Genomic DNA, 25,820 nt, shown 5'->3' on the forward strand with positions numbered 1-25,820 from the left:
GTGGACTTGATTTCCCAAGAAAAATGTGTGTATGCTCCTTAGTGAAGTTAATATAAAGTGCAAGAATTAATCCTCCCACTAAAGAATAGTTGCTGGTCTGTTACGTCTTACTGTACACAGGAACTCATGCAAAACTGAAACAGCAAGGTGGGTCTGTTGTTAAGGAGCTCATAGATCTAAAATTTGACCTCAGGCCACAAGATAACATGTATGGGAACAGAACCGATTCTTTGATGCAAATTTAAATTTTGCTTAGAAGAGACCATTAAATCCCACAAAATATTTTGAATCCATTGCTGATTTCCATTTAGTCTTTATACTTTTTATTAATAACTTATTTTTCTTTGAAAACAGGAATAAAAAGAGCTGAATCTTGGTAAAAATTGTTTCATTTTGAACAAACTGAAAAAAACATTGGAGTTTGGCTTAGACTGAAAGATTTTTTTCTTTACCATACGTTTTTGACACTGATAACAATTTGTTTCTAATTACTCATGCTAATAAATCTTTTTCTTGCTGCACACAAGGTTCATCATTCTGAACATGAGCCCCATAAAAGTGCCAGCAACCCCCCCCATATTAACATAATCTCAGTTTCCAGTGTTAAATCCTGGGAACCAAAAGGGCATATGTAAAAGTTCTCTCTATGTGTTTGCAATTATTCATTACCGGCTGGAGCAAAAGTCTGGATTTGAATTCCAGTTCCAGGCCCTGAGCAGAACGAACAGCATAAGTTCCTTGCTAGAGCTGAGTTTTATCCTTGCTGCTGCTGGGTTTATTGCTAGTCTTGTGACAGTAGGAAAAAGCTTTAGCTGGGATCAATACACCATAATCATCTCCACCAGTCACACGGGGATGGTGGTTCCTTGCTTAGAAGGTAAATTTGTATCTACCTGTGCAGTTACTGTGATTTTCACAGGGAATTACTGAGGAAGGAAACGGAAGGGGGAGAAAAGTGGAGATTGATTGTTTGACTGATATGTTACACATTACATACAAAACCTCAAAATAGAGCTCTATTTGATTCAGGACAAACAGACAACTTCAGTGAACACACAGTTTGCAGGAAGTTAAATGCCTCCCACAAACAGCTCACTGTACTCAAAGGGCATTCAATGTCCTGTTTGCATATTCTGTGTCGAAGTAATTCAAACTATTCTCTCTATCTTAAGGCCCAGGAAATTGGCAGTGATTGCTCCTGAAAAGTGAGTTTTGGATTGAAGGGAAGTTTGGTGAAATTGCACATCTCTCAGTCTTGCTTAAACTCCTCTTTTCCCACTTTAAAAGGCAGACACAATATTTAACTCTTGTACCCTTTGTATCAGAAAGAACAAGCTGCTTCACCAGCCTTTTGGCATCCTGTGGTACAGAGGACGTGTTGGGGCAGGCAGGGAAGGGATGGTGCCCTGTGAAATCAGTGTGCCTTTGTATGTTGTCCCTAAGGGATAATAACACTGGGGCTGGGAGGAGGGAAAAAGGATTCTAGAAGAAAATGGAGTACCAGAAAGTGAGGTTGTGTGCCTCCATCTGGAATTCCAGACGTACATGCAGTCTCAGAAAATAGTTCCCAAATTAGTAATGGAAACATTAAGTTGTCTCGTTACTATCAAACATGTGGTTCATAAAACATGGCTGAAGTATTTGTTCTAATGGTACACAAAGGAAGAGTGTGTCATCTGAAAGAGAAGGAATGAACTGTATGGAGGAAATTGCAGTGTAGAAATGCTGAATTGAGAAGGAAAAGAACGGGGTAACTGCAGAGGCAGTAGAAGTGAGAATTTTGTTCCACTGTTGCATTAAGAAGAAGACAAACAGACTGTTACTGGTAAGGAACAGCAGAGCTGTGTGAGGAGAACCATGGCTCTGGAGAGAGCAACTCAATTGGAGCCAAGAAACAGAGGAGTCGTGGATACTCCTGTAAGGTTTTTTTGGAGTTGCTTTAGGCCTTGCTGCCCAGGAAGCAAAAGAGCGGCACTGAATACATGTAATGAGGATATTGGACTTCGGTATTTTTTTGGTTACATGTAGCAGCAACAGAGTAAGGGAATTCCAAAAACATTTCTGTCTGTAAAATATACATGGATAATTTTTTTAAAGAGAAACAGTCTCTTATACTAGACAGTCTAGTATAGTTAGAGAAATCAGATAACAGTCTGAGCACACAGGTTAGGTCTTGTTGGGTTACAATCTTAAGCTCTCTTGACTGGAATCACACTACTCTTACTAAGTGCAATTATGTCTAGAATGCCTCATCTCTTCTCTCTTTCATGTGGTTATTAAAAGTGATCAGACTTTATATATTTTTCTAGAAATGTCCTTGTGTTCTGTGGAGAAACAATAGAAAAGCTGAAAATTTTACATGGAATTTCCAGTCTTGGTCCGTGCTGGGAGGTTGTACCTTGCAGGGTCAGCTGAAAATGCTGATGTAAGCAGAAATGCTGTTACTGCACCCTGCTTTTATCTAATTCCTGCCTTATCTTTGGTTGCCTTCCCCCTTTTTTTCACTGTTGGTTGTTTTCCAAGGAGAACAACATCTGGGTTCTGTCCATGCAAGCACCTTTATATACAGTTATGTGTGAGCAGTTCCACTGAGAGAGCAAGAGGATTGGCTTTTGCAGGAATCTGAATAGCAATGAAGTTGCAGAGCAGGCCTCCTGCTCTCCCCTAGTCTCTGCAGACCAGAACTTCAATTCTTTTTCTTACAAGGGAAGACACGAAGGCCTTTTGCCCCTTTTCAGTGAGAAGCTGTGTCTGCTGTTTTGTTCCACCACTGATTCCTTGGTTGAAGGCTTCCGTGCTGTGGTATCTTTATGTGGGCCACCACCATCTGTTCTTTGAGGATGGTGACACCTTATCTGTCTACAAGCAGCAGATATTCCCTGCTATCCTATACAAGAGCTCAGCTTTTTCTCTGTATTTTGAAAGGAAATACATCTCTTGGCTCAAAGTCATGGGGATCGATTCTTTTCAGCTGACCACTTCCTTGAGGCATTTGCAGGACCCAGCTCAGGAGAGAGCTGCCAAAAGTCCAAATGTGTGATTCAAGAGCCAGACTGTCTCCTGAGACCTTGCATAATAATTTGAAGCATTGTTGGTTTAATTCTGCCATAACTACCCACATTGTTAGGATGAAAAAGGAAGAATGGGAAAATTTCTTTCTGGTTTTAATGGAGTGAGCTGGGCAAATGAAAGAAGGCAAAAGGCACATCTATCATTTAAAGTGACTGCTGAAGTATGTAAATACTAATTCCAGTCATGTTTATTCTGTGTGCTTCTTGCAGAGGGACACCATAACTGGGGCTGAGGGCAGCACTGATGGCAGTGACCAGTAATGGGGCGGAGATGCCCTTCCATCCTGCTAATATATGAAGTGGTTTCCATGGCTGTAGTCAAAATAGGAGACAGTGTCCTGGCGAGGTTGGCACGCCAGACAGTTTCTATGGTGCTGCCTATAAAAAGCAGGACACCTAGTTTTATTTGGGTGTCTGTGCTGTTTCTGTAACGAGGGCTGGGCCTGATGTGGCAGACGGGCGGTGATGGGCTTGTGCCGGCTCAGTCCCTCAGGAGCTGAGGGTGCACAACATGGGGGTGCGTACTCGGATCAGAAGAGAGAGGTTGTGGCCCCGCCGCTCTCTGTGGTGAGCTTGGCGGGGGAGCTGCCCCTGGGCCAGGCCGTGTCAAGGGCTGAGGAGAACAGAGGTGCTGTCTGTGGGATGGCAGCAAGCGGGGCCGTGAGGCGCGGGGCGCCAGCACCCAACAACTCAGGGGGCTGAAGCCCCCTGCATATCAGTGCAGGCAGGCGAAGGGACGAAGAGGTGTCTGGAAAAGGGTCTGGCCGAGAAGGCGGCGCTCGGACGGAGCGGGGTCGGGCCGCGCTGGGGCCGGCGGAGGTGGGTTCGGCCCGGCCAGGTGGGGCTGCGAGGGGGCGGCGTCCGCTCCCGCTCCGCTCCCGCTCCCGCCTCCCCCTGAGGGGCGGTGGCTGCGGCCGCGCGCGAGGAGGGGGCGGGAGCCAATGGGGAGCGGCCGAGGCGGGCAGCGCGGGCCAATAGGAGGCCGCGGCCGCCGCGCGCGCGAGGCCCGGGGCGGGGGGAGGCCAATGGGGACCGGCGCGCGGCGCGCGCGCAGCCGAGGGCGGGGCGGGGAGGGGCGGGGCGCGCGCGCGGGGCCGCCCCTTCCCCGCCGCAGTGAGGAGCGAGCGGGCGGCCATGTTGTGCGGGGGGAGGGGAGCAAGGAGTTGAGAGGAGACGGCGGAGGCTCCTCACACACACACGGCACAAGATGGCCGGGGAGCAGCCGCAGCTCCCGCACGGCTCCCGGGCGCGCTCCCCGCCGCTCGCACCGGGGACACCCGGCCGGCGTCCCGGGTGCCGCTCTCGAGGGGCAAGTCGGGCCCAGCGCTCTGGGGGCTCCGGGGCTTCGGAGGGCGGCGAGCGGGGCTGCCGAGCGGGGCTGCGCCGGGCGGGCTGCAATGGCGCCGGGCTGCGGAGCGCTGCCCGCGCCGCTCCCTCGCCGGGCGGGCGCGGGGCCGCCCTTGGCCGCGGGCAGGGCGAGCAGGGGAGCAGCGCCCCGTCCTCGGGGCCCCGGGTGCCGGCCAGCGGGCTGCCCTTCGCCGGGTAAGTGCCGGAGTCTCCGCGCTCCTCATTGTCCTTTGTCCTTGGGAGGAAAAACAAAATGTCCTTGGAGGGGGAGGGGGCGCTGCCTCTCCCTGCCCCCCCCCGCCCGCGCCGTCGCTCGCCGAGGGGACCCGCGGGGACTCGGGGGGACCCGTGTCCGTGTCCGTGCGGGGCTGGGCGGCAGCGGCGGGACAGGGGGAGCCCCGGTGACCCTCGGCGGCTGCGGGCGCTCCGCTCCCTGCCCTGCAGCACCCGCGGGCTCCGCACGCCCCGGCCCCGCTGCAGCACCGGGCGGGCAGCGGCGGGGTTTGGGCGCCCGGTGCGGCACCGAGCACGGGGGGCTGCAGAGCGGCGTGCCAGGGGGGTATCTGCAAACCAGCCTGGAACTCCAGTGCAGCAGAGGAGGGAGGGGGGAGAGGTAAAGGCTGTACGACATCATCACTAAAATGTTTAGCCCCGTGTCTGTGTAAAGAGCGTTTGTTGCCCGTCGCTGTTCGGATGGGGATATGTTTTCGTAGTTTGTGAGAACAAAGACGCCATGTCCTTTTCTCTTAAAAATAAAACTTGATGTGTTTTTCTTTTTTTTGGTGGGGTGTTGGCTTTTAACTCTTTGTAAACCAGAAAGAAAAAAAACCAGACTGCGGATGAGACAGATTAGTACTTTACTGAGACAATAGAGAAATTTGACTGCACTTGAAAAACAGCAGTTCAGGTGCAGAACTTTAAAGAAAACTCTTAAGAATTACTTGCAATTGGATTTTGCAATTAAAATGGCAATGCAGAAACTTAAAAGCTTGGAAAAAACAAAGCTCGGTCATGCCAAGTCTACAGTTTAAAGTTGGCAAAATACTACGGTTGCGATTTAGACGACGCTACGAGAAGAAAAGGTAGTTACTTAAATACGAATTACACGATAAGGAAATGGATGAGTTTGTGTGTTACGTGAAAAGCTTTTAAAAACATTTTTGGGGTGTCAGGTTTGTTTTTAATACTCAATTTCTGCGTTTTTCAGAGATCTCAGTCATTTCTGTTTACAAAACATTTTTATCGTCTTTTCGATGTTTGATAATTTTAGAAGTTGTACAACACCTATTGCAAGACTCTCTAGAAAAATGCAAGTTTAAATGGAATGCCTGACGTTTGTTTAGCGTTGGCTCGCATTCAGCAATTACCAGTTTAAGGGTAAAATCGTAATTTTTAGACGTATAAAAAGTCGCTCTGGTAGAGCAAGGGGTAATATTAAGAACTTTGGTTTTAATTGGAGGTTGTGTGTAGCCATATTTGTTGGATTTATGTGGTGTTCACTTGTGGAAGGTTATAAAACTCCGAGCAGGTTTTAAACATTGCAGTTGGAGGCAAATCTACATTTTTCGGTACTTCCTCTGCAAATGTGAATCCGTCATTGCAGTAATATAAGTTTGACTTTTTTTGGAAATAGAAATACAAGTTCTAGTGGTCACTGGACTTCCATCACCTTTATGCAAAGAGTTCAGTGTCTTTATTTTAGATTTGGATTATGGTGGTTTTGTAACCCCAGCACCAGTTCTGCAGTGTAGAACAGGTTCTGGCATTCACACTTTGCCCTAGAGAAAGTTCTAGCTTTAGGTGGGTGTCTACTGAATTTCTCTTAAATATGTTAGGGGATAATTCATTTAAATACCTTTTGACTAGTTTCTCTCAACAACTGAAAATAAAACAGCAAGTAATTATCTCAGAAAAGAAATTGCTCTTAATTTGTAAAGTGTTTTGTTTAACAGTTTTGATTTTTTATTTTGAAGGTGTAGGAATTTGAATTTGGATACCTTTTAATCTAGCAACAAAAGTTTTTAAAATTTGTGTATTTACAGAGTGTTTCGAGGTTTCTTCTTAAATATGAAGTAGTGGTGGTGATAAATAAAACTGCTGTAAAATAAAATGTTTAAGCCTTTTCACAAACGGCAAGAAAAGTTGGCCAGGACTAGTGCAAATATGGTGTTCCTTGTGTTAAAGAGCATAGTTTGGGATCTGATTAAAGGTTAAAGAAGCTGAAGGCTTTAAAACTCTTACTCTGAAGGGCAAAAAATACGTATTTTGGGGGGAGATCAAGTAACTTAGGACTTAAAATTCAGAGGAGCTGATGGCAGAAGCCATTTTGAGATAACTTTGCTATCAATAGAAGTTTTATTTAATTTTGCATAGACTACTTTTAAAGACTTTAATATGAAAAAAATGCAAGGGTTGAGGGGTATTGGGTGATAAATTACTCAATAAAAAAATTTAAATTTGCATTTGATCTCTAAATCATTTAAAATTAAAGTAATGGAAGGCAGAAGAGCAGATTGCAGTTACTCGTGGAGAACACAGATCGTGTGTGTGTTGTATGACAGTCACTTTCCAGTGGGTTTTCCTTCAGCCAAGAGTGTACTTTTATTTTTAGAGTTGAGTTCTAAAGGTACAGTTACTGCTGTCTTAAGTTTTTTCTGACTTAATAATTACATAAAGATTAATAAAGTTCAGGCGTGTGACTTGTTCTGCTTTTCTAAAGAAAAATGCTGAAAATTTCCATTCTTTTTTTTTCAGGTAGAATTCCATGAACAATACCTTGTTCCTGACTGGCTTCAGAGGAATCATTCGTGCCTTATTTTCTTAGGTAAGAGTGGCTATAACTTGTGGTAGAATGTTCATTTCCTTGTTATTTTTTTTATCTTGGAATTTACTTTTTTGCTACTGTGCAGAGGGGAATTAAAACTCATTTTTACATGGAGGGGAAACATTTTGTAAATTATCTGGACTTTTAAAAAGCCTTTTTTTATTTGCAGATGCTGGTAGATTGTCTTCAAATAATGTCATGTTTATGTGCTACTTCTCTATAAATTTTAGTTTACCAAGGTTCTTTATTTGATTAGATTGTTATTTTTATAATCTATGTATATTCATACATATGCATTGTATTTGGTGTAAAAAGACAGTATTTTCACATAAACCCAGGAGTTGTGTGTGGCCCATTTCACCAGTGAGAACCTGCATTAAACTTTGAAAATGCTTTGGATTTTGTACTTGAGTTTGTAGCATGAACGTTTGGGGATGTTGCACTCTTTGTATACGACAGTATTAGCACAAGACTTCACCTATTTGTAGAGGAGATTTTTGGGGCCTGTTGCTTGTTTGTGGGAACACAAAAGCTAAAGCTTGGCAAGGATAGAATGCGGAGTTTCTGTACTGTTGGTGGAACTTGTATCAATTGGAAGATGTGTTACCAGAACGTTCATGTCAGTCAAGAACATTGGGATTGTAGGTGAGATCTCTGTACCAGACAAACCTGGTTTTGTTTTTTTTCTTTGTTTTTAAAAGGCTCTCACTGGATACTGTTCTTCCAAAGACTGAGACGGCTGGTTGGGTGTAAGACCTTGAGCAAAATCCTGTCCTGTGTGTGCCAGGTACGTTATACTGAGTTGTGGGGTTTTGTTTGTTTTGTGGGGGTTTTTTAATTATCCTGGAAATAATACTTTTTCAAAATAAACATTAAACATTTAACCTTCAGTGTTTTACCTTGTTGAATTTATTTTCTTTCAAGCTTAGTTCATTTGAATAGTGTTAGCAAGTACTGACTACAGGAATGTTCACCTCTCCTGCATCTTTGAAGATTTTTATGGTCACTCTCAAATACAACTTTTAACAATCCGCAGTGACCATGTTGACATGTAGTGAAGCCATCTGTGCTCTGAGGATTGTTCTCTCCTACAGACATTCTCTAACCAAACTTTAGAAACGCTTTTCCTTAGCTCAAGGTATTCATTCAGTAGCAAGGGACACTCAGAAGCTTTTTCTTTCCAATGAATTGTTTATACAATAAACTGAGAAATTCTCCTTTTGGTGCAAATTTAACTCTAAAAGCCTGAACCTGCATCTAGTCCTTAAGATGCATCTTGCTCTCCTCCTGCAGTACAAACAAATCTGCTTTCTAATGTTTATTTTTACACTTTTAAGATTCTGCATTTAGACTGAGGCACGTGTTTCCTTTGGGTCAGGCTTTCCCCACTGTGTGATGGAGCTGGGGAAGCCTCTTGGCCTCTCACTGGTTTCCTTTCACAGCATGCCGTGCTCAGGTGCCCTCAGTGGGTGCTCAGGTGCCCTCAGTGGGTGCTCAGGTGCCCTCAGTGGGTGCTCAGGTGCCCTCAGTGGGTGCTCAGGTGCCCTCAGTGGGTGCTCAGGTGCCCTCAGTGGGTGCTCAGGTGCCCTCAGTGGGTGCTCAGGTGCCCTCAGTGGGTGCTCAGGTGCCCTCAGTGGATGCTCAGGTGCCCTCAGTGGGTGCTCAGGTGCCCTCAGTGGGTGCTCAGGTGTCTTCACGAGGACATGTGTGTCAGGAGTCTGAAAAAATACTCTTGATACTTCGCTTTCTAAAATCACATAATTTGCTGTGATAACTGAGTGATACAGTCGTGAGCCCCTACCAGAGTTCAGCTGTTTACTTGGCTTGGATGAAGCCTTCAACCTGTTCATATAAAAAATCATGCACCAATTTTGCATAAGCTTTATAAAGCTGTCGTTTCAGGTTGTAATAAACCTTTATCTGCCCGAAGTCACTGCTGATGTGCAAGGCAGAATTCAGATAATGTTTACAGATAATGGACATGTCCATCATTGTGGACGTCCTGCAGCAAACACGGCTGATGAGCAAACACACTTTGGAACTTGGCTGTTAACTGTGATAGGATTTGTAAGAACTAAATGTTTGTGTTAGAAATGATCTTGTACCTTAAGAGCAATGGAGTATATCTGGAATCCCATGTCACTTTTCATTTTCTAGGGTCAAAATCAAAGATATTGCACAGCCTATTATGATAAAGGCAAGGCCAGCCTGAGTCACACAAAAGTCTGATAATAATCAGGGGACTGAGCTTGTCAGACTCACGAATTGTGTTCCTAATGTTAAATCCTGAAATGTCTAAAGCTGCTCTTAAAAAATTAGAATAATTAAATAGAAAAATTAAAACCCACGGTGCTTAGGAGCAGATCTTGGCTGACCTGTGTTCTATGATGAATGTGAAATTGAGCACTTTGATCTTAATGGTCTGCACCTTTCCTGTATTGTCCTGGTGCTGTTTGTGCTGAATAATAGATATTACAATAAAGGCAGTTTTAACTGTCCCTTGTCACTTTTGTGAGCTCTTTGGAGCTGCCTTTTCGTCTAAGAGCAACATGTTTTCATCTAGCACATGGCAGCTTGACCTCTAGTTTGGGTAGACTTGATTAGGTCAGGTGGACACTGCTGGGGCTGAGGAAAATTTTAAGTCCCACTGCCCTGCAATGTGCTCATGAGGAGTGGGGTGCTCAGCAGAATCTCTCTGGTTGAGCCCTCATAATCTTTTCAGCAGAAACTGTTCCTTCTCTGGGGACAGAAAGCCATATTGAGTATTCTCGTAGAATGGCTTTTTGAGATCTTACATGGAAGAGCTCTGGCATCATAATATATGTCATCTTTGCCAGAATACTTTAATAATTAATCCCAGGAGAGAATCTGATACCAGTTAATGGCTTTTGGGTGTCTGACCTCACCTCTTGCTGTAAAGGGCCTGTTGTTATGGTTGGTGCCAGTCTTGGGGTGAGGGGCCTTTGATTCAGGGCATGTTCTGTGTGGCAGAGGCTGTACTGCCCTTACAGCATCTGTGATTTTAAAATAATAAATATAAGCCACAGCTATCAGACTGCCTGAAAAAAGTAAATTCATGTTTATTTTTAAAGAGGAATGGATTTTTTTAATCAGATGAGTTACAACAATTACTGCAAGTAGTCTGATTAAAAGACTTCAATAATGTTTATTAAATACAGGAATTACTTGTGTCAGCATGAAAGGTTAATTTTGTTCAGCCAAGACTTGTATTTCCAAGTTCCATGGTTTGTGGTATGTTCTGTAATAGTTGTAAAATTACTTATATACTCATGTGAATGAAATGTTACACATTATCAACTTCTTGGTAGTGTTTTTACAAAACTCATTATTTAGTTCCTCCATTCACTTCCAAGTAGAGAAGTGTTACTATTGCTCAGTAACAACATCCTGACAAACATTATATTCCTTTTGCAAAATTGTGTTGAGGTCGGGCCACAACTCGGTCGAGTCTTTGCCATTAGAAGAAGCTCCTCTGTGGTGACAGAAAGTCATTATATCCTCATTAAAGTTTCTGTGGAACTGCTGTCCATAGCTGTGTGCTCACTCTAGAACTAGAGGAAACGGGAACCAACCTGAATGCAGGTGATGAATGTGTTGCTGTGTTGTGAATTATTAAAAACAGCTGAGAGCTGTAAATTGAGAATCTTGCAATCCTTAACTTACTTGTCTTCATATATTAGAGTGTAGTTTCTAAGTGGCTTTTTGGGGGTGAAATGACGCAGGGCAGAAGGAGATTTAAAGGGTTGCAGTGAATGTATTTACGTGGTTCATTTTCATGCTTTGGGTGGCTGGTGGAGGCCTCGGGGATGATGCAAGTCCAGCAGCCATGTTGTGTTTTTGATAAAATGGTGGATGGGCACTTTGCAGAAATTCTGTCTCCATTTAATAGCAGCTGCTGGAGCACATTTAAGTACGTTTTTCAAACCTATAAATGTCATGTTCATCTGGATGTTCTACATGTTTATTCCAGTTTACTAATACTATTTTTTTGTAATTGCCCTTTTTTTAAAGGGATCTTTTTTCATAATAATAATTTCAAGTAAATTACATTGACAAGGGAATGACAATTCTGTTCATCACAGCTTGTTTTCTATGGATCTGAGGAGATACCAATGGAAGAGAAGAATTTAGAGGATTGCACAGTATTCTGTCACTGGGATAGATTCATTAATTTTTATGTATTTGAGGCTATATTTCAATATAAGATTCTGAGAAATCACAAGAGAAGCAGTTTGCTCGTACATGTTAGGGGATAACCCTTATGGCTCATTGCACACAGTCCAAATTTACAGTAAAAAGGAAGTTCATTAATTGTTTTAGTTTTAGGTCTTACTTTAATCTTATAACTGCTGTTTATGGTGACTGTGATTAAATTTTTGTTGGCCTTGATTGCCAGTAAACATTTTCAAAGTAATTTTTTCCCATTGGGACCTTGCCCGTACAGGGATAACTTTGAGATAGACAGTGGATGATTTGTTCCATATAAATGTCTTACATAATTGCCCTTCATCCAGTTGATGTCACCTCTCAGTAAAGAGAGTATTTTATTTTACCTTGTGAAGGGCAGGTCAGTTTAAGTTCATTTCCACTTGATGCTTGCCTGATCTTTTTCAAAAATTAAGAAAATTTTTTTTAAATTTCTCAAGGCATTTGTGTTTGGGACTGGGTCTGAATTTCTTGGGTGTTTTTCATGTATTCTTTGATAGCAGGTCGCCTAGTAATACTTCACATTTTTTATAAAAATGTCTTTTGTAGCATATGCTGTGATCTGGAATGCTTGGGGTTGTTTTCCTTTGAGGGTAGGACTTCTGTAATACTCATAGGCTACTGCTTGGTCTTCCAGACCTTGGGATTTCATTTTTATTTTTTATTTTAATACAAGTGTTTTAATATTCCATTTTCCCTGCAGATGTGTTGAGGAATTGATTTACTCACTGTAAGCAAAATAGCTGCTCTTGGTTGAAGCACTGGTAAGTTGTTATTCCTACTAACATTTACTTTTTAGCTTTTTTAAAAAGACCAGCCACCAGGCAAGGCTATAATGTTTGACTGGCTGAAGCTTTTGGTTGAATACATTCTGAACCTTGTGATTGTGTGGCCTTGTGCACACGTTTGTTTCAGAAAGACCCCAGGATTGTTCCTGCTGGGCTCTGAGGAAATGAGCAAACTCTCACCCTGTCTCGCTGCAGAAAGAGCATTCACAGCTGACTGTAGTTCTTTGGTCTCCTGTGATTTGACTGTTTCGTTGAGAAGTTTTCTGTTGTAGGTTGGCTGGTTCAGAAGGGTTTGGTACACAGATGTCTGTCTAGAGAGGTACTACACAATTTGGATAACAAATGGTGTGGAAAGTATTGCAGGAGGAACTTTGCTCACAAGCATCTTGTTTTGTCCTTATGCTTCTGTCAGGATCAGTGAGAATCTTTGAACAGACAGTAACTGTCTCCTGTTCTGCAATTGTTCTGTTGCTGTGCTTCATTCACAAAGCTCTGATTTTTGCACAAAATGATATATAATGCCAGTACAGTTTCCTGTTTGGTTGTATTTTTTTTAATTAAACTGCTAGCTGAGAGGCTTCAAATCATTCCTCATACAGTCAAAACACAAAATTGGCAGGCTCAAGTAGAAAAATTAATTCAGTTCTATACTGGATGAATCTTTTCCAGTTTCCATAACTAAGAGGAATTTGGTCTTGACCTTTTGTTGTCTCTGGCACATTCTGTGACTTTCTTGGCAGTTTCCTGTGGAAAAACAAAAGTCCTTTTGTCTTCCTGTCTTAAAATTCAGGCTCCTCAATTCTGCATTTTTAATTAGGGCATCCATTGCATTTTGTGAAAATGGTTTAACTTTTTTGTGGAAAGCTCTATTCCTGTGGCACTCTGCCTTGGAATATTATATGCATTTCTTTAAAAGAAGCAGTTTATTGGAACCAGTTCTTTCAGTCTGACATGCTACCTGGTTGAGAAGGACCTTCCCTAGGCTGCAGACAGCTTGGGGAAATGTACCCAGGTGCAAATCCTCTCATTTTAGTGGATAGATGACAGTGATGTTCAGCTGTCCTATGGCTGGGTGTGTTGGCAGAGCCCTCCAGCAGCCACTGCCATCTATGGTGCCTTCAGTACTGGAAGAGCAGCTGCTCCCTCCTTGCACTCCAAAGTTCAGTGTTTTCCTTGTCCACTCCCATGATATGGAGACCAATCTAAAGGTCTTTGGGAAGGGAAAAGGAGTATGTGGGGATAAGGTGCAAACCCTGTCTAGGCCATGTTGGTCTGGCCTTGTGCTGCTTCTGGGTCCAGTGTATTTTGGACCAATTTTATCACTGAGTTTTCAGTCTTGAAACAAGAAAGTTGGATTAATGAACTTTGAATTTGGTTTTTAATGTGGGTACGTGAGCTCAGTTTGGATAATTTTTGACAAGTATTTAATCTCTTCTACTGCTGTGGTCTGTAAGTTTTATTACTTTGTTCCTTCAGAAGTCTTAAGCTATTTTTCCCCCTTCAGGTACATGTAAAACAGCAAATTTCTTTCCATATTTCTTCTTCCAGCTATTCCTCAAAACTCTTCCTGTGCTATCCACTGATGCCTTTCTAGCCCCAATCACCTGTAAGAATCTCTAAATACGTGACTCATGTTCCATTTTTATATTAATCTTCATCTGATTCCTACATATTTCAATGTACATTTTTATTTGTTGTCTCACTGGGTTGTAAATTAGCTGTTGTCAGATCTGGTTTCTTGAGTACACACTGAATAATTCTTCCATCCTTTTCTGGTTTATAATCCTTACCTAAAGGAAGGGGTGAATGTGAAACCCCTGAGTTAGTGAAACACTTGTCTGCCAAAGAAGTTGCTTCAAAAAGCAGTTGCAAAAGCATCCAGACATGTGATCTTGAAAGGTCCAGTATTGCCCTCTCTGGTTAACAAAGACAATGCTTAGATGAAGGACTGATTTTTACTTTCAGTTCTTTGGTTTTTTTAAGAAAACAGGGAAAATACTTGAAAACACCAGGAGCTTTATTGAAGTTGAAATACTTCGATTAATGCACTAAAATTTATTACTTAAAAATAATATCCACTATTTGTGAATAAAACCACATCTTATGGGGAATTAATCTCTAAATCTTAGAAACCTGGCAAACAGCCTTTTTTAGCTAAAAATGCGCAGAGCTACATAACTTTTGGTTTCATTGCTGGGCTTAAAGAACATCCAGTTGTGGTAAAAGCAGAGTTAGGGCTGTCCAGAGCGCTTAGTTACTGTTAAAGACTGCACAGAACAGCATCGTGGACTTCAGTGTCAGTAAAAGACATGTCTGCTCTTTTCTCCAGTGTGAGTTACCTGAGATGTGTCTTTGAGAATAAAACCTTGCTTTAGTGAACTTTGAAATGTAGAACTTGAGGTTTGGTTTGTTCACAACCTCAATTTGTTCATTCAATTCCTTCTCTGTTGGAATGAATTCCCTTTTGCCAGGAGGTCACCTCGGTTTTTAAATTTAAGCCTCAGATTTCACTCTGGAAAACTTGGTAAATGTTTTCGTGTCTCATGCGCAGGTGTTGGATGTGTTGAGTTGAAACAGAAGGTTCCAGTAGATCTGAAATGGCTGAAGCCATGGATGGTTTGGCCTTAAGGGATGTCTTTCATTGCTATGGCCTTTTCATAGAGCAACAGATAATTGCAAAAAAAAACCTGAAGAGAAAAACTTTGTTTCAAAACGGTTGCCTTGAACCCTTAGTCAATGTTGGGAGTGTTTCTCTCCCTTGGCAGGGAGTGTCACTTTCTTAGCAGTGCCTGGAGGAAAACTTTGTTACTATGGCGTGACTGCTCAGGTCCCTGATTTATCATGACCGAAATACTTTGTTTGAAACCAGACCAGTAACTGGTAGACAACAGAAGCTTGAAAAATGGGCTGATGCCTAAATGATGTTAGAGAAGGAACAAACAATTCATGCCATCTAGGAAAAGAATTGGGCTTTTTGGTGTCTACCTCAAGTTAGGATCACTACATATGTCTTAGTGGAGGAGTATGTTTTTGTAACATTATGGAAACTTCTTAGTAAAATGAGCCTTAATTCATAAGTAAACAACTGCTGTGAAATCTTTTAAACCAAATGTAAATTTCATAAGTGTAGAAGTTGCTATTCATATTTTGGCCATTCCTGTGGCATCTTTTTGATGTATGAATAACTTTGAGAATAAGAACACGTTCTTAATTACAATATGTTATCAGGTCTGTTTACTGCCAATTATTTTACAAGGTTGGGAGAAGAGTTTAAGATGAAAGTTGTGGGTTACTTGCAAAGTTTTTGGTGCAACCAAAGTAGGTGAACCTGGGAGGGAAATTTGCCCTTGAATTGGTTTTGGCAGCTCTTCTGAGTGTCCAAGGCAGCGTTTGACCCAACTGGAAAGAGCCTTTCAAGGGTGACTAATATGTAACTAAATTACCTTTTTGAGAGGTGGGGAAAGCTGATGCTGGTAATTAAATATGTTAAGCTTATTAAAAATAACTATAAAAATTATTTTAATGGTCTTATTTATGGGGTTTCCACTGTGCTTATGTTAGTACTGTTGAGTGTTTGATTGTGACAATAATTGACAACTTTCTGGTGTGTTCTTGTATTTCAATACCTTGGTCAAGGCATTAACATTGAAAATTATGCAAAATTTTAATTCATATTCAAATGCCTAAATAGATTTGAAATTAAGTTAGTGAGAAATGGGTGGGGGACCAAAACCAAAGCAACCCCAAAAACTGTTTATTCAGTTTATTGTGGGGGAAAAAAAAATCTTTCAAAATATTTACCACCTCTCTTAACTGGGCGTGAGTTGAATGCTTAAAACAAAGCATTTTCCTAAACTTGTATCTTCAGTTTCTGAGAACATGAAGATCCTGGGGCTGAATACTCTTGAACCTACACACGTTTCACAGTGCAAAGTGAATTCCCAGGTCCTGTATTCCACTTCTGTGGGCTGTACTTTTTCATTGTAATTAAAACATGGAAATCTGTAGAACATCATAAACCAGGACACATGGGCAGTTGTGAAAGTCAGACCGGGACTTGTTGCACTCATTGCAGTGCTCTTTGCTGTAACTGGTTATTTTGAGAGGAGACTGGGGAAACTGGGATGCCAAGGCAGAGACCACTAGATGGCCCCACTGGTTCTTGCTGGGCAGTGGGTAATTTCTGCATCATTTATTGTCAGAATCAGCCCAGGGTTACCAGGGAACCAGGGCAGTGGTGAATTTGGCTTTCAGAGTCAAAGGAGGTTAAACTTACACATATTCAAAAGAATAAATTGACATTGGAGTGCAGATACTCAAAATCATGAAGACATTTTAAAAGCTTTTGTGCATGTCAGTCCTACAAGTCAGCATTGGTTTCAAAATGATGTTCTTAACACTTAGTGACTTCTGTACTGAGTTTTGCATGTGAGGAGGAGGAGTAGGGTTTTTCTTAAAGCAAATTGAACTTAAATTTCTTGGAAGAAGATGGAGAAACAGGGCCATTTGGTTTGTATTTAGCCATGTGGGTGTCCTTTGGTCAGTTTGATCTGTCACACCTGTGGGCTTGGTTGCTGTTCTGTGATGAGTAAAGTTGAAATATGGATCAGGAGGCTTGCAAAAGGCAGCTGGTGTAGCTTGTTACCATTTTCATCTGATTTCTGACATGTCTTTGCAACCAGTAACTATACTTGTAATTCTATTTCTATGTGTGTTGTTGCTCTGTGTCTTTCATGAGCTGGAAGGTTGGGCTAAGATGGTGGAATGTTTTCTCTCCAGTCACCATCTGTTTATAAGAAACCAGTTTTTATGCCTATTTCATTGGTTTTGATGGATCTATGCCTTTGAAAAAAGGAGCATGGACAGTAGTTACAAATTTTGGCTTAAATAGCCTTGGTGTTTTACTGAGCAGTGTCAGCCTCAGGAGATGGGTCAGTGCAATGAAGATAGTTGCAAAAGCAAATGTGTTGGATTTCCCACCATTGGTTTCTCTAGTGGTTTAACACTGAGAAAATTTCAAATGGAATTTATGGACCATGAAAGGGTTCTTGGACTTCTAATTGTTTCTCCCTTTTATATAGTTTTGATTAAGTTTTATATTTTTATTCTAACTGATGATTTATGACATTGCTCCTGATAAAAGTAGATATTATGGAATGTGTAATATGGAGTGAACATCAGTTACATGTTTGAACTATCCTGAAGGTACAGTACTTGAATGTCTTAGTTTAAAGCCATGATGTATATTCCAACAGCATTTTTCTTTTAATTTTCCATAAAGTGCCCAGTCAGATGAAGAGTGTCAGAAGGAGTCTACGAATGTGACACCAAGATGGCAGTTCCACTGGTGATTGAGAGGTTGAGGAAATGGACTAATGCATGAGTGCTGTGATGTGTCTGTCCAAGAAAAGGATGTTAAAACGTGGACTCTCTCATGTTGTTAAAGCAGAGAAGATCTGGGTTGTGATCATCCTATCAAAATGGACTTTGCACTTGAATGAATCAGTGACTATCCAATGATGGATCTGTTTGAGGACTGGGTGGCAAAATTTTCCTTTCAGGTTGTGTTTTCATAACAGGCAAATGATTTTGGTAAAAGATCTGTTGCTACACCTTTGGAGAAAATGTAATTTTTAACTGACTTTTAATAAAAAGGTTTTGGTTTCTTTCACACTTCGTGTTTGTCCTTTCTGGCTGAATATTTTTATTGTGTTGCTATTGAAGTGGGTTACATTTTGATGGCTATTAAAGTGAGAAATACTTTAGCAGCTGAGTACTGAAGACAAGGTAAAATTTTGTGCTATACTTGATTTCAAATGTGGTTTTCATTTGCAAATTATGTTCACTTTGCCATGACTTTGAATGAATTTTTATTCGCTGGCTTGTTCATTCAGGTGCTTAATATGAGGGGTTTTTAGTACCTGGCCTATTGTCAGGGCCTTGCTGCTGAACTTTGTGGTTACTTTAAGATGGAATTGATACCAATTGAAGGCTGGAAAAATATAATAAAGGGGTACTTGAATGTTTTGTGTAACTCTTGTAGGTATGTTCTTTGTTGTGTGTGGGTACAGAAACTTTTCAACAGATTTCCTGGACAACTTCCTAAATAATCTTTGGTCTTAAAATTGTTCTGTGCAAGTGTCCAACCTGCTTCCCTGCATGTGGCCTGGTGGGGCCATTCTGTACCGTATGTTTGGGGAGAAAGAATGGGGTTATTTTTGAAACTGCTATAGATGACACGGAAAGCTTTGCAAGTGAATGTTAAAATGGTTCTAAAGTTCAAAACCCAATTTCCTTCCAGGTTCCTAGTGGATCAAATAGTTTAACTGCAGCCACTTCATGTATTTGACCTGAAATTTGGTTGTCTTCATTTTGTGGGCCAAGATGACACACGTGGGGCTGAGATAACCGTGGTGTTCTCTTTGAAAACCCAAACAAACCCTCATTCATTGTGTGTTTAGCCATTTGCCTTGCTCAGACTTCTTTGCAGATTCCCATTTTTGCCATGTTGAGTTGCTCATACCTGTCAATCCAGCCGTTTTGGTGCTCCAGCTTGATTTTGCCATGTGTTGTTTTGTGTTGGAGTTGGGTACTGGGACCAACCTAAAGGGATCCCCATTCAGATGGGTGGATTTCCTTAGTGTTAGCCAGAATTGCTTGGAATGGTCTTGCATTGTGGTTTTTTAGTTCTTGCAGTTCAGGTGCAACGAGTCTTCTGTAAATAGTCGGTAAAGTGGCATTGTGGACTGTGACAATGGAGTGTTCCTAATGAAAAACCCTTTGTGGAAAGAGGATGGGTGGTTGGAGGATGCAAATGGCAGGTGTATGTTGAAGGGGACTATGTTGAAGGAGGAGTTGAAGGGGACTATGTTGGTTCTACTGGTTGAAGCCACTGGTTTTGGACTGTTGGGATGTTGTGCCACAGATGTCCCTAAAGTAGCCCATTACTTTCCCCCCAGTGGTCCCCAGTGTCTCATGGCTCTGTATTGTTATGGATATGCAAGGTGTCCTTGTGCTTTCAGGAGTTGGTTTTGCTTGTGGAAGACAAATGGTAGTCAAAATCAAGCAGTGGGGGATGCTTGGATCGCCTCCATTCCATCAGAGATACATCCTCTCAATTCCATGATGTTGTGTTGGGAGGTATCCAGTGATTTTCCAGTTCTGCTGCTTGGCTATTGTGTAGCTTTAAAATCAATTTGCCACATTAAAATCTGTTAAAGACCATGAATGGGTTAAGGAAGTGCCTTATCAGTAACTGGTTTAATGGTGTCAGACTGACTTGACTGCAGTGCCTTGGTGGAGCTGATGGAAATGGTGTGGCTGTTGGATTTGGGTTGTTGGGGAAAACCACTAGGGAGGCGCTGTCGAGCTGGAGGGGAACATGGACCCTGCTGGGCTGGATTGGAGCTGGTGTTGCTCCTGTCCCACCCTGCCAGTGCCAGCGTTGGAGGACAAAGGGAAGAGCTCTTGTCTGGGGATTGTGCCACCGAACTGGGGGGAAGCTCCCCCTTGGGTGGGGTGACCCCAGGGTGGGCTGTTGGTGCCTGCCTGGCTGTGAGCTCCACTTCCATGCCTTCAAAATGGCTTGTAACAGCACCACTTCCTGTCCAGGGAGGAAGTAATTTTAGCCCAGGCACTGAAATATTTAGCAAATCTTTAAAACAAAAGGCACAAATTCCATTTCTTTCTGGTTTCCAAAGGGTGTCTGAGCCACATGGGGTTAAGGTACCCCTTGAGCTGGGGTAGTTGGAAGGAGCCAGGGCTGTTGGGTAGCAGGCACCCTTTAGGTGGAGGCTCTCTCTTTTTTTGGTAGAAATGAAGGGGTGGGTCTATGGTACATCACCTGAGTTGTGGGGTAAATGTAGAGAGTGTCAATCAAAGGCAGAGCTCAGAGCTGGGAAGGAGCTCTAGATGGCGGCTGTGCCTTAGAGAGAGCGCGCTCAGCTCCGTGCCTTCCCCAACACTTTACGCAACTTTCCCCAACTTTCGGGCAGCCTCAGGGGGCCCCCGCAGCCCCTTGCCTCTCCTAGGCACTAATCGGGGGCTGAGTGGACCTTTTTCGGGCAGAAAAGCAGCTTTTGAGGGCTCCCTTTTCGTGCCTTGCTGGAAAGAAGAAGCCGTGGAGAGAGCCCAGGTCGTTGTTTTTCCAGCTTAGAAGCCATGGCGTACCTCCATTTTTGTGCGCTCTCCTAATGAGCTTTTTTCCCCGGACATTTTTGTACTAATTATTGCTTCTTTTGCTTTATCGGCAGCATATTTTTGGGATTAGTATATATATTTTTTTCATTTTCTGAAATTTGTATTTTATCGGTATAATTTTAAGTATTTTGGATCTAATGTTTTTCCACTACCCGAAACTAATATCGACTTGGTCCTGGCGGCGGTGCACGGATCAGGTAGGTGAGCAATTAATAATAATAATTTTTAGATTTCTGTCGTTTTGAGTACTTTGATTTTCGACCGATTTCTGCTGTATTGAGATGACGCAATAAAATTCAGAGATTATTTGCATCCAGTGTTACTTTGGGAAAGTTTGCAGGATGCTCCTCTACCGTGTTTATTCTCGGATTTTTCTTGTAAAAAACGATTATTTGTTTTAAATCTCCGTTTTGCCGTGTTGATCAGTGTTGTGTATTGTTATAACAATATCATTGCAGCGTCAGGACTTTGTTCCTGATAATGAAAGCCAGTGAAACGAACTGGGACCTTACCTTTCTTTCAACTTTTGACAGTAAATACCTGGGCACAGGACTTCAAAGCAAACAGACACCCCTGACCCCCTCTTAATATTTTAAGAATAAAAAGATGATGAGAAATAAGGACAAAAGCCAAGGAGAGGAGGGTTCAGTCCACAGCAATGCATCGAGGTATGACCTATCAACTTTCTTTTCTTTTTTTTTGTAAAACCTGTGAATAGCCTGTTTACTTTGACAGCCTTGGGTTACTGTCAGTGCTTAACAGAAAACATTTTACTGATTTTGTTTCCTTTTTAAGGAATGACCTTGAGATTGTTAGCATGCCACACCCTAATTTTTTTTGGTAGCAATTTCTGAAAGTTGTGTTGTGACTTAAGGGCCCATGTCCTAGGCAAAAGGTACTGTACCTTTATTCAGGGCAGCCCTTGCCTCTGTAGGATGTTTTTCCTGCTTTTGAATTTCAGTTTTTAGGTTTTTTGTGCTGTGAAAAATGACCTTGTCGGTTTAGCCATTGCTGCATTGCACCATTTTACATACAAGGCAAATTTTTCTTTGAAGAATCTCAGAAGTCTAAACTTTAACTGAGGGCCATACAGAAGCCTGGTGTAGTAGTAAATTATAGTAAATAGACACAAGAAAAAGTTACATGAATGAAAAAAAGCTCATTTTAAAATATAAACTGGAAAGTACGTGTTTGTCTGATACCCCTTACTTCAAATTTTATTTGGGCTTGTGGAACTTTGATATTGTTCAGGTATTTTAGAGTATTTTTATACAATTTAACCAGACTTTGTCCTGCTGGTGATGGCATTTTGTATCATAAAATATACACTGGGACTCCTAACAAGAGGCACCAACGCTTTGCTTGTTTTGTTTAATATTTTTTTGTTCAGTGATTTTTATTTACTTTTGTCAAGTAATGAGATTCTTTACAGATTTTTATAAACTTAATCTTGATGTGGGAAAAGTATTGAAATACTGGAAATGTTTGTTTGCTGGGAATGCTCAAGTACAATTACCAAATCACTCATTTTGTATTTAAAGGGTCAGCTCTTTCGAAAAATGGAAATTAAATTATATGCATTTTTGTTTTCTAGTTTGTAAATGCTTTTGAGTTTTGCATTTTGTCAATTTTAATTGAATCATGGCCTGTTTCTTTTTCTCTGGTGTTGTCTTCAGTCATTTTTAACCAACATTAATAAAAAGAATTCTGAACTGTCTGTTGTATCACATGTGCTCTATGTGATGTTCAGGTGTTTGAATAGAATTCCTGATGTCTTGATTTAACCTTCCTTATGCACACGAACTTGAAATACTGTGGGAACAGATATATTATCAAATTACTGTAACCTTTAGTATCAATTTGGATGATATTCTCAGTGTATTAAAATTGCAGTCAAATTTTAAGTCCTAAAATGGATATGGGTAAGTTTGTTTAATTTGAAAATATTATCTAAATTAGCCTCTGGGATTGTTGAAGCATTGCATGTAGCACCTCTACAGCTTTTCTAATAATGCAGTTTAAAATACATGGGATTTTCAGACTGTGCTTTCTTTACTGTAAATGCTGTGCACAAAATACGGTGTAAAATCTCGCGATTTTAAGAAATTATTTATGATTTAGCTTGCCTAGGGTTTTATGGTTTTTTAAAGTGCAAATTTTCAGCAAGAGCAGTCACAGGCAAAATTTGTTCAGGAAATCGGAAGGAAGGTGTTTTTTCAGTGTTAGAAATACTGTGCTGAATAGAAGCTGAAATTAGAGCCATGTAGCACAAGTCCCACAGGAAGAGAAGACCTTTGGGGTTTTGTCCTTAGGGGTATGGGATTTGCATAGTGTCTTTATGTATCTCTAGTGTGCTTTTGGGGTTTTCATTGAAAGGTTATTTATCATAACTGATTCATTTACATGTAACACCTGTTGTGTGAGATTACCCTTCTGCCCCTTCATGTATTTTTTTCTCAAGATAAACTCGCTGTGGGGTAACACCAACTCACCTGAACTGTGGGAACAGTGGAACACACAGAGGATATTTGCAAGTGAACTCTGTCAAGCTTATTTCTGAGCTGTGACTCAGCTGAATGTCATAAAATGGGCTTTACTTCCTGAGGTTGACCTGAAGTTGTAGGGGAAATGATTTCTAGGAAGTAAAGCCACCACTTTGCTGTACTGTAACCCAGAAATGCACCAATAGTGTCTGCACTTCACGTGCTGCTGAGACAGGTTGGCACCTGTGGAAGTTGGTGAAGTCCTGTGATAAAGTCCCTGTGTAAGTCCGGGGTGGTGAGGAGGTGGATGTGGCAGGTGCCATTCACCTGGGCTGGAGAAGCAAAACTGCACGACTGCAGAAGGGGGTGAAAGTGGAAGAAAATAGAATTCCTGTACACCACCTTAGTGTCCTAATTGAGGAATGTATCTTGAATGACTCCCACCTTTCCAGTCCTAAGGAAATGCAAGGGCCTGTGCTGAACAAACAATACCTGAGGATTGTCTCAAAGCAGATGATTGTTCTTGGGAAGGGGGAGATGGCATTAACTCTTTGCAGTTTGTAAGCTGAGGGGTGTACTTGTTTCCTTTCCAAAAGAACAGCAAGACCTGCCCCTTTGTGCATTGACAGTAAATCCAAACCTGGAGCTGTGGGATTTCATGTAACTTTCCCCACCTGGGGTAGAAATTGCTGTGGGTCTGTTGCAGTTCCTGCTGACCATCACCCGTGTGCTGGGGGCTTGCATTACATAATTGAACACCACAGGCTGGTGTGTTTTCTAGCATCTTCTGTGCTGTGTTTCTGCAAGGCAGGTGCGTGCCAGGTACATCCCTGATGGAACTGCAGAGGCCAGAGGCGGGCTGGGCCCTGCAGCGGAGTTTGGGAGTGGTTTTGGAGCGATAGCAAGTTACAGAGTAGGGCTACATTGTTTTCCCCTGGCCTGCTCTGTTGCAGTTACTCTCCATCTCCAAAATACCGCCCGTGGGACTCGTTTCTGCTGCAGAAGCTGCAGGATTGGACAAGCTTGTGTGTTTGTATCCAGCTGTCAGCTTCTTTAGCATTAAAACATTAATATGACGGGGGGTGGGGGGTGGTAAAAAGGTTGTGGTAGGTTAGCCGTCAGCCCATTTTCTGTGCAGAGAGCTGGAGCTGTGGGGCTTGAAATGGCGTGTGTTCTCAGCAGCCTCCCCCCCCGAGCAGGGCTGTGCAGCCTCGCTCGGCACAGCACAGCACCCTGCCTGGCGTGGCAGCCATTTTATGGAGATGTCTGTACATGCGAAACAGGACTTGGCGAGGGGGGGAGAGCAGGGAAACCAACATGTTAAGCAACAACTGCCCTCCCTGGCTTGCGTTGGAAGCCGAGGGCATCCCTTTGTTGTTCGCGTAGCGCTCGGGAAAGGGTCGTGGGGGGCCGGAGCGCTGTGGCCGCGGTGCGGGAGCGGCGGAGTCACAAAATGGCTGTTCTTTGTGCCGCACTGGCGGCCGCGCCGGAGCCGCGGGAGCCGCGCGGGGTTCAAAGGCCGCCCCGGGCTGGACGCGCCGCCATTGGCTGCGCGCGGGTGCGCGCGCATCGCTCCGCCCCTCGGAGCGGGACGGGATCGCATCGGGGGCGGCCGCGGCCTCTCCCCTGCCCTGCCCTGCCCTGCCCTCCCCTCTGCTCTGCCGGGCCGGGGCTCCCGGTTCGCTTCGGGGTTTTTCTTAATAGTGAGGCTATTTTGAGAAGTGACTTGATAAAGAGCAGAGCTATTTTCAGTGCGGCTTTTGTCTTTGTTTCTTTTTAACTTCAAAAAGGATTGCAGAACACCGTAGTATTCCTGGAACTTTTCTTTCTTTTTTCCCCCCTTTTTGTTTGTTTGTTAAATAGCGTTACAGCTTTCAGTATCCTTAAATCGCAAAAACTCATTGTTTGCTTTCAATGTGCGTTTTCAAATGATATTCTTTGTGATGAGTGTAAACATTAAACACGTTTATTAAAATTGCTGTAGCTGTGGATTTCAACTTTTTATCCAGCTGATGGATTATTTTTTATCCATTGTGGCCATCGTGCATGCACGAGACTTTCATTTACACTGCTGGATTCTTTAACAAGAATTCCCTTCCCCATCCCCTTTTTGAGCTTTAACCCTTTACGAAAGTGTCCAGAGCCTCTTTTGAAAAGGGAAAACCCTTGATCAGTGCAGGACACAAGAAGAATAATGTGCAAGGAGTTCATACGAATCGTGATGTAATTTGTGTGCACCACAAAGGAGATTGTTCTTGTTTTGCTTTGTTACTTCTGTTTCACATTATCCTCATGGAGGAAATGTCTCATCTAATTACGCATGCACAATCCTGAGGCTTTCCACTGCTCTGTTCCTGGTTTGTGATTGCTGCCAGGGATGAATACAGTATATACAGTGCTATAAAAAGGGCTCACCAACTGCAAGAAGCCACATTTAGCTGGAATTTATTATCTTGTGGATCATTCATTTTTAGTTAAACATCTTAAGCTAATTAATCAAATTTTATGTTTTCTCTAAATGCATGAGTTTTGCTGAATAAAAATGGGAAAATAGGAATCAAGAGCTCACCTGGGTACTTCTGTAACCCTGCCCAAGTGTGTCTGTGGCACAGCGTGTGCTGGGCTGGGGCGTTGCCGCAGCGGAGAGCACAGCACGTGTGTGCAGGCGTGTTCCCACGGCTCCTGCCCGAATCCACCGCTGCCTTCAGCCAGGGCACGGTGACGTGGCTCAGGTCATAGATTAGAGTCTGTTCCACTTTCTGCCGGGTTGGTGTTTCACCTACTGCTCTCTGAGGGCAACAGTTTCTTTCACCTGCACCTTCCCCCATTTCCTACACCAGCTGGAGCAGAGCTTTGCCCTGGCTCAGGGGTGGGATTTCCA

At 42.6% G+C, this 25,820-nt stretch overlaps 1 protein-coding gene across 10 annotated transcripts in view; it reads left to right on the plus strand.

Annotated features, from left to right (window-relative positions):
• CHD2 (chromodomain helicase DNA binding protein 2) overlaps positions 1–25,820 on the plus strand; it is an 86,709-nt gene that overhangs the window by 12,594 nt on the left and 48,295 nt on the right. For 3 of the 10 annotated variants that reach the window (XM_071568787.1, XM_071568795.1, XM_071568796.1), the window contains exons 1-6: positions 4,185–4,613; positions 7,173–7,242; positions 7,944–8,029; positions 12,173–12,233; positions 17,539–20,653; positions 20,990–21,124. In XM_071568787.1, coding sequence (XP_071424888.1) covers positions 21,063–21,124 — 62 coding nt within the window. In that variant the 5' untranslated portion in view covers positions 4,185–4,613; positions 7,173–7,242; positions 7,944–8,029; ... (1 more) ...; positions 17,539–20,653; positions 20,990–21,062. The other 7 variants (XM_071568789.1, XM_071568792.1, XM_071568791.1 and 4 more) reach the window with 5 other exon arrangements.

Source organism: Pithys albifrons, chromosome 13, assembly GCF_047495875.1.
Source record: "Pithys albifrons albifrons isolate INPA30051 chromosome 13, PitAlb_v1, whole genome shotgun sequence".
NCBI classification, from domain to species: Eukaryota; Metazoa; Chordata; class Aves; order Passeriformes; family Thamnophilidae; genus Pithys; species Pithys albifrons.